Source organism: Pan troglodytes, chromosome 3, assembly GCF_028858775.2.
Source record: "Pan troglodytes isolate AG18354 chromosome 3, NHGRI_mPanTro3-v2.0_pri, whole genome shotgun sequence".
Lineage (NCBI taxonomy): Eukaryota > Metazoa > Chordata > Mammalia > Primates > Hominidae > Pan > Pan troglodytes.
The window spans coordinates 129,077,734-129,096,069 of NC_072401.2; the positions used below are offsets into that span (position 1 = coordinate 129,077,734).

The window sequence follows — 18,336 nt, forward strand, 5'->3', positions numbered from 1 at the left end:
GCATGTGGCGAATCTTGTATCACTTGTACCTCATTTTATCCTGTCCCAGCTAGATTATTTAGAAGAAAATCCTAGGCATCATACCATCTCATCCCACCACAGCCTCTTAAGTAGCTGGGACTATAAGCACATGCCACCATGCCTGGCTCTTTGTGTATTTTTAGTAGAGATGGGGTTTCGTCATGTTGCCCAGGTTGGATTCTAGTCTTCTTAGCTTAAAAGAATTTAAACAAGAGACACACAGCGAAGGAGATGCAGCATAGGGCAATTTATCAGAAAGGAAAAAGAATATTTCGAAAGTTAACTGCAGAATAGACAGCACACCCTAAAAGAGAGAGGATTCAGGCCTATGCTGCTCATAAGGATGAGACAGCATTGATTATTGCTAAGGAGGTGGAAAGAAGTGTTACTAGTAAGCATGTTCTGAGTGACGTCCTGGCTGCATATGTGCAGTAGCTGTACGTGCTCGTTCATATATTCCATGTCTCATTAGCATCTTAAATCTCCATGCAGGGTTGTGTTTTTCACTCTTATAACAAGCAAAGGGTCAGTTTGAGGACAGGCAAAATCAAAATCAGGGAAAATTTCCTACTGAAGATTGCTTTGCTTGAATGAGCGTTAACTGCAATGCGAATGCTGAGGCTTATCGTGTCGCCACATTTGCCATGTCCCACGGACATTGTCACTTCCTTGACTACCTATCCTGCCTTATAACTACGATCCATTTCCAGAACTTTTCATCACCCCAAATTCTGTACCCATTAAATAACAACTTCCCATTTGCTCCTCTGTCTAGCCCTTGGTAACCTCTGTTCTACTTTCTGTCTCTATAAATTTGCGTATTCTGGGTACCTTGTGTAAGTAGAATCATACAATGTTTATACTTTTTTGTCTGGCTTATTTCATTTAGCATAATGTCTTCAAGGTTCATCCATATTGTATCATGTATCAATATTTAATTCCTTTTTTAGGCTGAATAATATTCCATTGTATTTACATACTGTACCATGTTTTGTTTATCCATTCATCCACTGATGGACTCTTGAGTTACTTCCACTTTTTGAGTATTATAAATATCTTTCTTTAGCTTTTTGTGCTGGGTACATAATTGGTTTATTTTCTACTGTCATTTTTATTGATATAGATATTTAATGTTACTCATTTTCCTCTGAAATCTGTTTTAGCTGCATCCATTCTGATATGTTATCTTTTCAGTATTATTTTTTCAAGAAATTCTGTGATTTCAGTTCATATTTCTTCTATGACCTAAGTTTGTTACAAAGCATGTTTTACAAATTAATTTTTAAGGAAGTGTCCAATATATACAGAGGTAGATGGGATAGTATAATCTATCTCACTGTACTAATCACTCAGCTTCAAAAATTATCAAAACTTATCAATTTTATTTCAATATCTTCCCATTTCCTTCCTGAAACTGTATTACAGTCATGTATTGCTTGGCAAAGGGGTTATGTTCTGAGAAATGCATCATTAAGTGAGTTCATTGTTGTGCGAACATCATAGAGTGTACTTACACAATCCTAGATGGTATAGCCTACTACACACCTAGACTATATGGTATAGCCTATTGTTTGTAGGCTACAAACCTGTACAGCATGTTACCGTACTGAAGATTGTGGGCAGCTGTAACACAGTGGTAAGCATTTGTGTATCTAAACATATCTAAACATAGAAAAGGTACAGTAAAAAATGTGATATGAAAGAAAAAAATGGTACATCTGTATACGTCTGTGTACACTTACCATGAATGGAGCCTGCAGGACTAGAATTTGTACTCAGTGAGTCAGTGAGTGAGTGGTGAGTAAATGTGACTATACATTTAGGCTGTACTACATTTATAACATCTGGGTTTTTTTGTTTGTTTTTTCTTTTTTTGAGATGGAGTCTTGCTCTGTCACCCAGGCTGGAGTGCAGTGGTGCGATCTTGGCTGCAACCCCTGCCTCCAGGGCTTATATGATCCTCCTGCCTCAGCCTCCTGAGTAGCTGGGACTACAGGCGCGTGCCACCATACCCGGTTAATTTTTTTGTATTTTTAGTAGAGATGGGATTTCAACGTGTTCACCAGGCTGGTGTCAAACTCCTGATCTTATGTGATCCGCCTGCCTCGGCCTCCCAAAGCACTGGGATAACAGGCATGAGCCACCACGCCCGGCCGAATTATACTTTTCAGAATTCGTTGTTTCATTGCTTTGGTATTCTTTTCCAAGATTTATATGTACGTTAAATCATCTGTGCCTAGTTTCTACATGTATTGCTTTCTCACAATAATTTTTTATTTTATTTTATTTTTTTTTTGAGACAGTCTCACTTTGTCACCCAGGCTGGAGTGCAGTGGCGTGATCTTGGCTCACTGCAACCTCCAACTCCTGGGTTCAAGCGATTCTCCTGCCTCAGCCTCCTGAGTAACTGGGATTACAGGCGCACGCCACCATGCCCAGCTAAATTTTTTTTGTATTTTTAGTAGAGACGGGGTTTCACCATGTTGATCAGGCTGGTCTCGAACTCCTGATCTCAGATGATCTGCCCACCTCAGCCTCCCAAAGTGCTGGGATTACAGGCATGAGCCACCACACTCAGCCCTATTTAAGTTATTTTGATTTCCCCTCATCTTTTATTTTCTTATGAAGTTATTTGAGATAATTAAATCACTTTTGTGTTCCTTTTAATTTGGTCTTCATGCCTAAAATTGTTTTTTAAATTTCTTATTCTTTCCTGAGCTCTCCCAGCAATATTTTCATATCTTCCTATTGTCTGTCTCATTTCTGCTTCCTTTTCTTTTTTTCTTTTTTTTTTTTTTTTTTGTTTTGTTTTTTGAGACAATCTTGCTTTGTTGCCCAGGCTGGAGTGTGATGGCACAATCTCAACTCACTGCAACTTCTGCCTCCCGAGTTCAAGCAATTCTCCTGCCTCAGCCTCCAGAGTAGCTGGGATTACAGGCGCACACCACCAGGCCTGGCTAATTTTTGTATTTTTAGTAGAGACAGGGTTTTGCCGTGTTGGCCAGGCTGGTCTCAAACTCCTGACCTCAAGTGATCCACCCACCTTGGCCTCCCAAAGTGCTGGGATTACGGGCGTGAGCCCCCCAACTTGGCCACATTTCTGTTTTCTAATTACGATTTTCACCTTTCGTCAAGTTTCCATTACCTAATCATTTATTTTAGCTCATTTAAAATGACATTCGGTTCTTACCTTTTAAAAAATTTTTATTTTTCATTTGTTTTAGAGACAAGGTCTGCCTCTGTCACCCAGGCTAGAGTGCAGTGGCATAATCACAGTTCACTACAGCCTTGAACCCCTGGGCTCAAGCAATTCTCCCACCTCAGCCTCCAGAGTAGTTAAGAATACAGATGTGTGTCCACAATGCCTGGCTAATTTTTAAAAAAGAAAAAAAAACTTTTTGTAGAGACAGCATCTTGCCGTGTTGCTCAGGCTCACCAATCTACTCTCTAACTTCATGAGATTAGCTTTTTTTTTTTTAGCTGATATTTATCTTTCTGTGCTTGGCTTATTTCACCTAACATGATGACCCTCAGTTCCATCCATGTTGCTGCAAATTACAGGATTTCATTCTATTTTAATGGTTGTATATATACATTTCTTCCCTCCCTCCCTCCCTCCCTTCCTTCCTTTCTTCCTTTCTTCCTCCCTCCCTCCCTCTCTCCCTCTCTTCTTTCCTTCCTCCCTCCCTCCCTCCCCATATTTTATCTCTCTCTCTCTTTCTCTCTTTTCTTTTCTTTTTTTGACAGGGTCTTGCTCTGTCACCCAGGCTGGAGTGCAATGGCACAATCTCAGCTCACTGCAGCCTCAACCTCCCAAGCTCAAACGATCCTTTCACCTCAGCCTCCTGAGTAGGTGGGTTACAGGCATGTGCCGCCATGCCCATAAGACATCATATAATTTCTATATAAAAATTTCAATATGTATCTTTAACGAATAAGAATTTTTTAAAAGCACAATATTATCACACACCTCTAAATTAATAATTCTTTAATATCATCTAATATTTAGCCCAGCTTCAAATTTTTCCAATTGCTTCAGAAATATCTTTTTTACATTTGGTTTGTTTGAAATAGCATCCAAAAAGTCTATATAATGCATTTGATTTATGTCTCAAGTTTCTTTTCATCTGAATCCTGTCTTCTCAACCTTTCCATGTCCTTCCCCCGCCCCCATTTTAAAAGTAACTGGATCATTTATCCTATAAAATATATCACCTTGGGCCTGGAGCAGTGGCTCACATCTGTAATTCCAGCACTATGGGAGGCCCAGGCAGGCGGATCACCTGAGGTCAGGAGTTCGAGACCAGCCTGACCAACATGGTGAAACCCCCATCTCCACTAAAAATACAAACAAACAAAAATAGCTGGACGTGGTGGTGGGCACCTGTAATCCCAGTTACTTAGGAGGCTGACGCAGGAGCATCATTTGAACCCAGGACTTGGAGGTTGCAGTGAGCTGAGATCGCACCACTGCACTCCAGCCTGGGCGACAGAGCAAGACTCTGTCTCAAAAAATATATATATATTTTTTATGTTATATATTTTTATATTATATAATATATATAATATTTTTTATATATATCACCTTCTGGATCGTAATTACTTCCTGGAGGTGACATTTAACATGTTTTTTTATCCTCTATATATCCAAAAACTTGTAGTTTATATGTACAGGCTTGGTTAGATTCTGGTTCGATATTTTGGGCAGGACACTTTCACAGATGGTGCTGTGTACTTCCTGCTCTATCAAATCAAGAGGCACAGAATGCTAATCCCACTTTTAATGATGTAAACAGTGCTCAGTGTCCAACTGTTGTCAGCCTCAACCATCCTTAGAAAGTTCCTCATTAATCTTTCACCTAATAGTTTAAGCATCCATTGATGAGTGTTGCTCATTATTTCACTAGAGGTTGCTAAATAGAGATTTTTCCATTATCCCCTCTGTATTTATTGGCCTGGATTCTTCTACAGAAAAGAACTTTCCTTCAATATTTGTTTACCCTGATGTTTAGGTACAGGAGAGGCAGAATAGATGCTTCATTCTTTATTTTCTGGGTTTTGCTGTTGTTGTTGAGACGGAGTCTCACTCTGTTGCCCAGACTGGAGTGCAGTGGCACGATCTCAACTCACTGCAACCTCTGCCTCCTGGGTTCAAGTGATTATCCTGCCTCAGCCTCCTGAGCAGCTGGGACTACAGGCACACGCCATCACTCCTGGCTAATTTTTTGTATTTTTAGTAGAGACAGGGTTTCACCATGTTGGCCAGGCTGGTCTCGAACTCCTGACCTCAGGTGATCCTCCCGCCTCAGCCTCCCAAAGTGCTGGGATTACAGGTGTGAGCCACAGCTATTTTCTGGTTTTCAGAATAAAGAGTGAATGCTCTAGAAGCCTCCAAAGGTGACCAACAAGTTTCTTATTTTTAATATCATTTTGAATTCATTGATTTTCACACATTTGTTTAAATTAACAACAGATACTATTCTTTATGCGTTAATTACCCCATTTTTTGGCCTACTGGCCACTTTGAGTCCTCTGTCCTTTTGGCAAGATTTCAGTAGTCTTTGATAACTTCCTTGCTTTCTGGCACAATAAATGTCTCCAGCTCTCCTTGCCCCAGACCTGAAACTAGCCGTGTCTACAAGATGCCCAGGATTCTTTTAAGAGAAAATGTTACCTTAAATACCGTCTCACTTTTTATTTTTTATTTTTTTGAGAGGGAGTCTCACTCTGTTGCCCAGGCTGGAGTGCTGTGGTGTGATCTTGGCTCACTGCAACTTCTGCCTCCCTCTGCCTCAGCCTGCAGAGTAGCTGGGATTACAGGTGCCTGCCACCACGCTGGGCTAATATTTGTATTTTTAGTAGAGTCAGGGTTTCACCATGTTGGCCAGGCTGGTCTCGAACTCCTGACCGCACGTGTTCCACCTGCCTCAGCCTCCCAAAGTGCTGGGATTACCGACATGAGCCCCATGCCCAGCCACTTTTCTTAAATAAAGTCCAAAATACCTAATATGGAACAGTACCATGCTTTTAACATTGGTATATCACAAATAAATACTTGTTATACTTGTAGACGGTAATCTGATCCCTTCTGAGCTTGGAGGTGATTGACAGGGCCTGCACTGGCTAAAGAAGCTGGGTACAAATGGTTTCATCCATTTCCACAGTGGGGCATATAATATTTCCTATGAGTGCAATGATGTGGAAACAGCTGGGAGGGGTAGTGGGGATATATTTTTTGTCAGCAAACCTTTCTTTGGTGGAATCTCCTTTTCATTCAGTTATGTCTGTTTAGACCATGTAATTGGGACGAGCTCCACAGGGTTCTTCCCCTCCTCCCTCCCACATTGCATTTCCAGAATGGATGCGTGATCTATATCTGGGTTAGTAGAGGAGTCTATCCTCATGTGGTCAATTCAGGGATGTGTACATGAGCTAAACTTGGCTACTTGATATTTTTTCTGGTACTACGACCCAAGCCACTTTTCTCTAGAATTGTGAACTATAAGGATATTGTGTGCCTAGGGCTGCCAGTGGTCCTCTTCCTACAAACATGGACAGCATCTGAAAATAAAGTCAAGCAGAGACATGTAGAACCCAAAGAAAAGAGTCCTGATGACATTTGGATTCTAGCTCCAACCATGCCTAAATAGAACTCTTAAACTCTTAGTTGCACAAGAAGTCTTAATACCTGGGGCCTGCAAGGCCTTGCATTGTCCCTTTATAGACTCAGCTAAAATTAGGCTTCTTCTCAACCACTATACTCCACCCAACTTGGACCTATTTTTAGTTCTGTGAAAGCTCCAAGATCTTCCCACCTCCAGGGCTTTGTACACACTGCCTTCTGCCTGAAAAGTACTTGTCCCACTCTTCACCAATCCAAATTGTTCTCTTCCACCAGGTCTTGGCTAATCATTTCTTCTGGAGAAACATGCCTGACTCTCCTGTTCAGGTCAGGTTCCCTGTTAATCATATTCACCCTCATAGCTCCCTATGCTTCTCTCTCATCACCCTTCCCTCAATCATAATCATCTGTGAAATCATCTTGTGAATATCTGACTTTCTTGCTGGTACATAAGCCTCATGAAGGTCAGAGCTCTGTGTGTTTTGTTTACCGCACAATCCCCCAAATGACATTGTAATTGGCACATAGTGGGTACCCCCTTAAATATGTACTGAAAGACGACTGAATAAAGTTTTAAAGCTTAAGGTACATATGCAAAATAATCTTGTTTATTAGAAAATGAACATTCACAATGTAAAGTAGAAATTAAATTACAAATAAGTCTTCAATGGTCAAAAATGGTGCCCAGAATTTCTTCTCAAAATAAGTTAATCTATTCTTAAACAGATGCAGATAAGTAGTTTATCCTTGTCAAAACAAAAAATTAACAGATTTCACTTTATGTAAGAGATAAGGTTTATATGAACAAGAAGAGTTTATTTTTAAATGTAAAGCTGAACAAGATAGAATGGAGATGCTTTGTGAAGTTATAAATCCCTTCAAAATATGAAAATCATCCTTTCAAGTTTAAATTTGTTTTCAAAAACATATTTTCTCTTCTTAAATATGTACTACTCTTAACAATATATCATACCTTAAAATCTCCTGTTGTCATTTTCTCTTTATATGCAACTTGGCCTACTCAAGAAGACATCAACATGGTGATTTTTTTTCCTCAAACTTTATCTCCTTGCTCTTTTCCCAATCCCATGTTACTTCCTTTCGCCTTCTTTTGTGCCTAAATGAGCAAGGTATAATCCTCCAAAGAAGAAAATGCTCCAAAGAAAATGCTCTCAATAAAAAGGAAAGTAAGAGTCATTTGTGTAAGGTTAAGTTTATCTAAATTTTAATCAATATTATAAACTTTTGAAAGCTGGGAAACTTTTCTGTTATATTCTTGCTGGAAACAGGTTATTATGCTAAGACAAAAGCTCCAGTCAGTGGGCTTATGTTGCCCAAATATTTCTGCTAGTAGGAGTCATTGGTATAGTTAAATTACCCTACAATTAGTAATTAATTGAAACTGCAACTTTCTGGGATATTTTCCTCACTATGAAAAATCAAGTGGTTAAGACTGTGGACTTTAAGGATAGACTGTTACTTAGACAAGTAACTTTTCTGTGCCTCCATTCTTTCATCTGTAAAACGGGAATCATAATAGTATTTTCACTCCGTAAGACTGCTGTAAGAATTAAATTGTATGTTACACATTACCTGGAATGTGGAAAGCACTCCACAAATTTTGCTCTTATCATTTTCATCATTACCATTATTCTTGTTATTTTTGTCACGAACACTATGCAAACCAAGGGTAGAGTTTACTCTTTAAGATTAGACGTGGCCCAAAAGATGTAAGACAGAGAAAGCAGCTGCAGAATAGCAGGTAAGAGGGATCCCAGACTTGACCAAATAGCCAGAACTGGCTACGGTTCTGAGAAATCTATGGAAGCAGTCTTGCTATGGGCGGCAGAGGAGAGTGAAAACAGTCTTCAAAATTTAATCGTAGAATAATTCTATCAAATTAAGCCCTTTATTAGAGCTGAAAAAATTGAGTTTAAGAGCACAGCTAGTTTAGCATAAAGTGCAGATTATACAGTTTTAAATTTTTGTTTTTATTTTTTGTAAAGACAGGGTCTCACTTTGTTTCCCAGGCTGGTCTTGAATTCCTGGCCTCAAGCAATCCTCCTGCCTTGGCCTTCCAAAGTGCTGGGATTACAGGCATGAGACACTGCACCCAACCTATAAAGTGCAGATTATATAGTGTTTATTCTCAGATTTGAAACTATTTCTAACTTAAAGTAGAAAACATTTGGAAAAGTGTTTAGAAATATTTTTGCATTTTCTGTAACAGTGCTTATCAATATACATAGTTATCTACTAGTTCCTTTTATCAGCATTCAACTTATGTAGAGGTAGAAGTTAAACATACAGTGTTATTTAGCCAACTTCAGGTAAACTCAGTAAATTGTTAGATTAAAGCCATTTTGCCTCAAATACTTATTAGCCTGACTAGGTTGGGGCTGTCAGGGATCATCCAAATTAAAAATCCAACTAAAATTCTGCAGCTCTATACAACTATGCAGACATAGATTGAAAACTGTTGTGTTCCTCCCCGCCACTACTGAGAGATGGGAAAAATTAAAGTAAATTAATTAATGTTTTACTAATTAAATGTTTTTCTCCAGTTTAAGGGGGTTGAAAAATAGCAATAATTTTAAGAAACCATTTACTGTTTTGTATATATATATATATAAAATAACACATATCTGGATTATGTTTCTAATGTGAATTATTGGCATTTGAAAGAAAGTAGGTATCCCTATTAGGCTAATAGGCAGTGAAGTATCTTGATCTCTTAATCCTCTGTATTGCTCAAATATTAGCATTATTCATACTCATTTATTAATGTAGGGGTTACTTAGTGAAACCCTGAACTAAAATAAGGCAGAGGTGTAGTATTAGAAGAAAGACTCATAGAAGGCAAGGTAGGATGTTAGGCATGCTAAATGGAAAATATGTGTTATAATTTTTATTTCATAAGTGAACTTGATAATAGAAAATGCATTTTTTAATAAATAAAAAGTAGGTGTCTGAATAAAAATACCTCTACTTGGGTAGAGGTATTTAAAATTCTATAATTTTGTTCTGCTATGGCTAATTCTTACAGAACCCTCTTTCTGGTTCCACTGTATATTATTTTAATGACACTTCTGCAGTGGGTATTAAGAATACAGCTTCACATTTATTCATCATTGTCCATTCACTCATTAGTTCATGCAACCATAAAAAGGTATTATAAGAATAATATTTCATTTCTGAGGTAAGGAAATTATCATCTAGTATGTTTTTATATAACCTACTATTCACAATGACATGTAGAATTCTCTCTGTTATTCAACATATGTTCTTGTTCTTCAAAATCTGCAATATCTGTAGTCTGATTCTTGGAGACTGGCTCACCGCAATTGTCTAGCAGAGCTTTAGACCAGGAAGTGCCACACAGCAAGTAGTTTCCATCACAGTCTTAGCTAGTTTATTCCTGAATCCTCCCATATCTTACAGAAAGAGCAATGAGTCTTTTGTAAACCACTCCCAGGAGGGTGATGGTGAGCACTATTATTCCACACACCAGGCTGAATGCCCATCGTGGTCCCCAGTGAGCATACACTTGGCTGATGAACATAGGCCCAAGAATCCGGGCTCCACTTCCAGATGCTGTTAACCAGCCCATGTATACACCCTGTTGGGGGTGAAATGGAGGACAAGCAGATTGATATTGGGGTTTAGTTATTTAAAAACAAAGAAATGGTATTACCAAACTACAGCAAACTTACAAGAATCGTTTCTGCATCTTTTACTTTTAAATTAAACATAAAATGCCTCCTATAAATATAGCATTTGATATTAAGTCAGATTAAAAAAAATAAAAGGAGTGTAAAGGGAAAAACTTAATGTCTGCTGAAGCCCTGGGAATAATAAAATTGATTAAAATACCTTTTAAAGCTAACATTTATTTTGTACCTGCTACATGCCAGTCACTGAGGTAGGTGCTTTACATACATCATTTGTAATGTTCACAAGTTTCGATGACAGGTGTTATGCCCGTTTAGCAAAGGTAGAAGCTGAAACTCAGAAAGTTTAAGTAACTTGTTCAAGAAGTTTGAAGCCATATTTGGCTGACTCCACTGTGCCACTTTACACTCTACCACAATGCCACTCCTACAACTTCTGTATCCAAAACTATAACCCACATAACCTACCCAAGAATGAACTTTTTAGAAGTTGTGGGATTTTTAAAAATTTTAAATGCTGAATATGATAAAAATCCCTCAAATCAGTCTGTGTAAAAATAGAGAATGGCAGCAAAAAATGTGAGTGCTTACAAGTATATTTTCTATAATTGCAATGTCAGGGTACCTGGCTTACCTGAGGTTTTGGTCCTAGAATTTTTGAATATAGAGTATAGGACATAAGATTGCAGACTGGATAGCCTAATCCTATTAGCACAACTGATGTAAGGAACTGGGCCAGATGAATCACTGGGGTGTAGAGGCACCAGGCTTGTTCAATCGAGCAACCAGTTGGTCTTTCATTGTCATCTTCCATTGGAGACTTCCAAAGACCAATAATAATTTCCCCAAATGTGGTATTAGGGATTGAATTATTGTGCAAATCTGTAAAAACAAAACCATTGCAGTGCATTACTTGTTGATTTTAGATAAATAACAGAGGTTAACATTATAGAATTATGTATGGCTATACCTTCCCACTGTATTTTGGGAAATTGATTTCCCCAAGGTAACAAGATAAAGAAGCCAACCCATACAACGATGAGTCCTCCCAGTAGAATAGCACGCTCGCCAATCCTGTTAAAGAACAGAAACTCTGTAATTTTAAAATGAAACATTATAACATAGTTTCATGACTTTCATAATTTTAAAAACTAAAAATAATATCTTGTACTTTTAGTGATATATCCATTAAAAAGAATGCTAAATATAATTTTCCACTAAAAATAACCAGGACTCCTCTGAAAAATGGCTGACTTAAGGTCTGGGACACAAAAAGTAGATGAGCTCAGATCTTTCACAGCAAAAAGCACAGAAGTTATCAGTGACTACTAGGTCATGAGTCTTTTTGACTCAGCCAATTTGAAGAAGCTGGCCAAAAATGTGACAATGTGAGTACCAAAACAGAATAATAATGGCAATGGATTGAAACACACAAAAAGTATTATCATCTGTGGCCTGGTGTAGTGGCTCACACCTATAACCCCAGTACTTTGGGAGGCCAAAGCGGGAGGACTGCTTGATGCCAGAAGTTCAAAACCAGCCTGGGCAACATAGCAAGACCCCATCTCTACAAAAAATTTTAAAAATTAGCCGGGAGTGGTATTTGGTGCCTGTAGTTCTAGCTACTTAGGAGGTTGAGGCAGGAGGATTACTTGAGCCCAGGAGGTCAAGGTTGCAGTGAGCTGTGATGGCACCACTGCACTCCAAACTGGGTGACAGAGCAAGACCCTGTCGCCAAAAAAAAAAAAAGTGTTATAATCTATGAATTCATAGTATATTAAAATAAAGTACTCTTTGGTCAGTTTTTGAGGATGTTAGGGAAACAAAAGAAAATAATCAAGCCTTTATCCTGCCTTTCCTATACAACTGTAGCTCAGGTTAACCAAATAGTTGGTGAGGGAAAGATTCTCTTCATGGTAAGTATTCTAGCAAATAAATAAAGGAATGATAGAATTAAAATACCAGAATTTTGTAATGATTCATTAATGAATTAATGGATCTATGGAATAATCAGTGGCTACTTACATGTTAAGAAGAGATAAACAAAACATTATATTTCTTCTGATATAAGCACATATCCCCACCTATAAAGTATTCTTGCCAAAAAATTGAACCCAAATTTCATCAAGCTTCTAGATGCAAGTACTAGTTTTTAAGAAATACAGCAATCATGTCATCTGCAAACAGAGGCAATTTGACTTTCTCATTTCCTAATTGAATACCCTTTATTTCTTTCTCTTGCCTGATTGCCCTGGCCAGAACTTCCAACACTATGTTGAACAGGAGAGGTGAGAGAGGGCATCCTTGTCTTGTGCCGGTTTTCAAAGGGAATGCTTCCAGTTTTTGCCCATTCAGTATGATACTTGCTGTGGGTTTGTCATAAATAGCGCTTATTATTTTGAGATACGTTCCATCAATATCAGTTTATTGAGTGTTGTTAACATGAAGGAGTGTTGAATTTTATCAAAGGCCTTTTCTGCATATATTGAGATAATCATGTGGTTTTTGTCATTGGTTCTGTTTATGAGATGGATTACATTTATTGATTTGTGTATGTTGAACCAGCCTTGCATCCCAGGGATGAAGCAGATTTGATCGTGGTGGATAAGCTTTTTGATGTGCTGCTGAATTCAGTTTTCCAGTATTTTATTTTTTATTTTTATTTATTTTTATTTTATTATTATTACTATTATTTGAGACAGAGTCTCGCTCAGTCTCCCAGGCTGGTATGCAGTGGCGTGAACTTGGCTCACTGCAAACTCCGCCTCCCGGGTTCATGCCATTCTCCTGCCTCAGTCTCCCGAGTAGCTGGGACTACAGGTGCCTGCCACCACGACTGGCTAATTTTTTTTGTATTTTTAGTAAAGATGGGGTTTCACTGTGTTAGCCAGGATGGTCTCGACCTCCTGACCTCGTGATCCACACACTTCAGCCTCCCAAAGTGCTGAGATTACAGGCGTGAGCCACCGCACCTGGCCTGGGTTTGCCAGTATTTTATTGAGGATTTTTGCATCGATGTTCATCAGGGATATTGGCCTTAAATTTTTTTTGTTGTGTCTCTGCCAGGTTTTGGTATCAGGATGATGCTGGCCTCATAAAATGAGTTAGGGAGGAGTCCCTCTTCTTCTACAGTTTGGCATAGTTACAGAAGGAATGGAGTTTCGGAAGGAATGGAAACTTTGTACCTCCGATAGAATTCGGCTGTGAATCTATCTGGTCCTGGGCTTTTTTTGGTTGGTAGGCTATTAATTACTGCCTCAATCTCAGAACTTATTATTGGTCAATTCAGGGATTCGACTTCTTCCTGGTTTAGTCTTGGGAGGGTGTATGTATCCAGGAATTTATCCGTGTCTTCTAGATTTTCTATTTTATTTGCATAGAGGTGTTTATAGTATTAGAGAATACTGTGGTATTCTCTGACGGTAGTTTGTATTTCTGTGGGACCAGTGGTGCCCAAAATCTCCTTAAGCTGACAAGCAACTTCAGCAAAGTCTCAGGATAAAAAATCAATGTGCAAAAATCACAAGCATTCCTATATACCAATAACAGACAAACAGAGAGCCAAATCAAGAGTGAACTGCCATTCACAATTGCTGCAAAGAGAATAAAATATCTAGGAATACAACTTACAAGGGATGTGAAGGACCTCTTCAAGGAGAACTACAAACCACTGCTCAAGGACATAAGAGAGGACACAAACAAATGGAAAAACATTCCATGCTCATGGACAGTAAGAATCAATATTGTGAAAATGGCCATACTGTCCAAAGTAACTTATGGATTCAATGCTATCCCCATCAAGCTACCATTGACTTTCTTCACAGAATTAGAAAAAAACTACTTTAAATTTCATACGGAACCAAAACAGAGCCCATATAGCCAAGACAATCCTAAGCAAAAAGAACAAAGCTGGAGACATCACAATACCTGACTTCAAACTACACTACAAGGCTACAGTAACCAAAACAGCATGATTCTTGTACCAAAACAGATATATAGACCAATGGAACATAATAGAGGCCTCAGAAATAACACCACACATCTACAACCATCTGATCTTTGACAAACCTGACAAAAACAAGCAATAGGGAAAGGATTCCCTATTTAATAAATGGTGTTGGAAAAACTGGCTAGCCATACGCAGAAAACTGAGACTGGGCCCCTTCTTTATACCTTATACAAAAATTAACTCAAGATAGATCAAAGACTTAAACATAGGACCTAAAACCATAAAAACCCTAGAAGAAAACCTAGGCAATACCATTCTGGACATAGGCATGGGCAAAGACTTCATGACTAAAACACCAAAAGCAATGGCAACAAAAAACAAAATTGATAAATGGGATCTAATTAAACTAAAGAGCTTCTGCACAGCAAAATAAACTATCATCAGAGTGAACAAGCAACCTACAGAATGGGAGAAAATTTTTGCAATCTATCCATCTGATAAAGGTCTAATATCCAGAATCTACAAGGAACTTAAACAAATTTACAAGAAAAAAACAACCCCATCAAAAAGTGGGCAAAGGATAAAAGAAGACATTTATGCAGCCAACAAACATATGAAAAAAAGCTCATCATCACTGGTCATTAGAGAAATGCATATCAAAATCACAATGAGATACCATCTCACACCAGTTAGAGTGGCAATCATTAAAAAGTCAGGGAACAACAGATGCTGGAGAGGATGTGGAGAAATAGGAACACCTTTACACTGTTGGTGGGAGTGTAAATTAGTTCAACCATTGTGGAAGACAGTGTGGCAATTCCTCAAGGATCTAGAACCAGAAATACCATTTGACCCAGCAATCCCATTACTGGGTATATACCCAAAGGATTATAAATCATTCTACTATGAAGACACATGCACATGTATGTTTATTACAGCACTATTCACAATAGTAAAGACTTGGAACCAACCCAAATGCCCATCAATGACAGACTGGATAAAGAAAATGTAGCACATATACACCATGGAAAACTATGCAGCCATAAAAAAGGATGTTCATGTCTTTTACAGTAACATGGATGAAGCTGGAAACCATCATTCTCAGCAAACTAACACAGGAACAGAAAAACAAACGCCACATGTTCTCACTCGTAAGTGGGAGTTGAACAAAGAGAATACATGGACACAGGGAGGGGAACATCACACACAGGGGCCTATTGCGGGGTGGGGGGCTAGAGGAGGGATAGCATTAGGAGAAATACCTAATGTAGATGATGGGTTGATGGGTGCAGCAAATCACCATAGTACATTTATACCTATGTAACAAACCTGCACATGTATTCCAGAACTCAAAGTATAACAAAGGCTGGGTGTGGTGGCTCACGCCTGTAATCCCAGTACTTTGGGAGGCCGAGGAGGACGGATCATCTGAGGTCAGGAGATCGAGACCATCCAGGCCAACATGGTGAAACCTTGTCTCTACTAAAAATACAAAAATTAGCTGGGTGGGGTGGCACACATCTGTAATCCCAGCTACTCAGACTCGGGAAGTTGAGGCAGGAGAATGGCTTGAACCCGGGAGGTGGAGGTTGCGGTGAGCCAAGATCGCGCCATGGCACTCCAGCCTGGGCAACAAGATGAAACTCCATCAAAAAAAAAAAAAAAAGTATAATAATAAAAAAAAAAAAGAAAAATATAGCAGAAAGGAAAATGTCTTCAAAACACCAGTGATGCAATCACTAAGATCCAAAATGTGGGAAACTATAGTGCAAAAATCCTGGTTTCTTCAATTTGTAAGAGGAAAAGAGAAAAAAAAACAGAGATGGAGAAGAAACTTATTGATTAAAAGAGACTTAAGAAACTTAAGAGCCTGAGTCTAGTGAACATACTGAAAAACAAATACAACAAAACAAAGCCAAAAAACACTTGAGACAGTGGAGAAAATGTGAATGCTACCTGAATATGTGATGATATTAATAAGTCACTTTTTTGGATGAGATAATATCATTAACTTTAGAGACACATACTGAAATATTTATGGAAGATATGAAATGATGCCTAGGATCAGCTTCAAAATAATCCAGGTACAGGGGAAAGAGAGTGTGGAATAGCTAGAGGTAGAGATGGAACAGGATTGTCTAAGTGCTTATAATTGTTGAAGCTGGGTAATGGATATTGGAGATTCAGTACATGATGCTCTCTAGACTTTGGTATATGTTGGAAATTCTGCATAACAGTAAAACATAAAAACAAAACCAATGTCTTCCAAAATACATGCATAAAAACCAAACAACCAAACAACCAACAAAAACCCAATGACTTCCATTGCCCTCGGAATACCAACAGGCTTCACATCTTTCTAACCTAATTTATCATTTGCCTTTTCCCTCACTCTGCTCTTGTCAAATCAGCCTTTCTGCTTGTTCCTTAAACACACAAAGCTCAGCCTTCCCGAGGAAGAGAGTTCCAGGCCATTGCATGGCTCTTTGCTGACTTCACTAAGGTCTCAGCTTAAATGTAACTTCCTCATATATACCTTCCTTGAGCAGTGTATCAAATACAACATTTCCCCACTTCCCAGCCCTGCCCTTGTCACTCCTTATTCTTTTCTCTTCTATTCTTCTTTGTAGTACTTACCACTATCTGACTTCACATTTGTGTTTATTGGCTTTCCCCCTACTGGAATACACGTGCTTTGAGGGGATGGTATTGGACATTCTATAAGAATGTGTATCAGCAGCACTGCTCTACTTCTGTAGCAAGATGTAATGTACTTCCTATTAACTTTGAATATAAATATATGTCTATCTTATATCTTGATCCCTCTACTTGGCTCCATAAGGACAAGAATTCTCATAATACCCCCATAGCACTGAACCTGATACACTGACTTAACATTTGTTGATTAATTTTAGAACCTTATTAAAGTACATATAGTCTCTGACTTATGAGTGTCCAACTTAGAACTGTTCAGCTTTACAACAGCAGGAAAGTGATACTCATTCAGTAGAAACCACACTTCAAATTTTGAATTTTGATATTTTTCCAGACTAGTGATCTGTGGTATGATACTGTTTCATGATGCTGGACAGCAGCAGAGAGCCACAGCTCCTAATCAGCCACATGATCACAAAGGTAAACATCCAGTACTATAATCTACAGTATACTGTATTTGGCAAATTACATGAGATATCCAACACTTTATTATAAAATACGCTTTGTGTTAGATGATTTAGCCAAACTGAAAACTAATGTGAGTGTTGGAGTGTGTTTAAAGTAGGCTAAGCTAAGCTGCAATGCTCCGTAGGTTAGGTGTATTAAATGTTTTTTTTTTTTTTTTTTCGCTTTTTTTGAGATGGAATTTCACTCTTGTCATCCAGGCTGGAATGCAATGGCTCATTGCAACCTCCACCTCCTGGGTTCAAGCGATTCTTGTGCCTCCACCTGTGGAGCAGCTGTGATTACAGGCACTGGCCACCACACCCAGCTAATTTTTGTGTATTTAGTTACGACGGGGTTTCACCACGTTGGCCGGGCTGGTCTCAAACTTCTGACCTCAGGTGATCTGCCCGCCTCGGCCTCCCAAAGTGCTGGGATTGCAGGCGTGAACCACTGCACCCAGCCTGTATTTTCAACTTAGTGCTATTTTCAACTTATGATGATCAGTTTATCAGGATGTAGCCCCATTGCAAGTTAAAGAGTATCTGTATTTGAGGAATACTTAAATAGAACTGTCTAAATTCATCAACTAATGTTCCACCATAGACTATATGACCGAACTTAATTTTACACAAGCATTTCCCTAAAAATATGTTCCTTACAGTTGTACTTTTACAAAATGATTCTTTTTTTAAGAGATGGGTCTTGCTCTGTCACCCAGACTGGAGTGTAGTGGTACAATCACAGCTCACTGCAGCCTCAAACTCCTGGGCTCAAGCAATCCTCTCGCCTCAACCTCCCAAGTAGCTGGGACTACAGGCATGCTCCAACACACCCAGCTAATTGTGTTTGTGTGTGTGTCTGTGAAGAAATAGGGATCTCATTATATCATAGTGAGATAAGATCTCACTATG

The 18,336-nt window shown here is 38.7% G+C and overlaps 1 protein-coding gene across 12 annotated transcripts in view; it reads right to left on the reverse strand.

Moving 5' to 3' along the window:
- Window positions 1-7,229: 7,229 nt before the first annotated feature.
- MFSD8 (major facilitator superfamily domain containing 8) overlaps window positions 7,230-18,336 on the reverse strand; it is a 49,362-nt gene continuing 38,255 nt past the window's right edge. For 10 of the 12 annotated variants that reach the window (XM_003310454.6, XM_063809848.1, XM_054683373.2 and 7 more), the window contains 3 exons: window positions 11,285-11,388; window positions 10,949-11,196; window positions 7,230-10,262 (listed from right to left, as the gene is read on the reverse strand). In XM_003310454.6, the coding sequence (XP_003310502.1) occupies window positions 10,056-10,262; window positions 10,949-11,196; window positions 11,285-11,388 (559 nt within the window). In that variant the 3' untranslated portion in view covers window positions 7,230-10,055. The remainder of the gene's footprint in view (window positions 10,263-10,948; window positions 11,197-11,284; window positions 11,389-18,336) is intronic. The other 2 variants (XR_010156696.1, XR_010156695.1) reach the window with 1 other exon arrangement.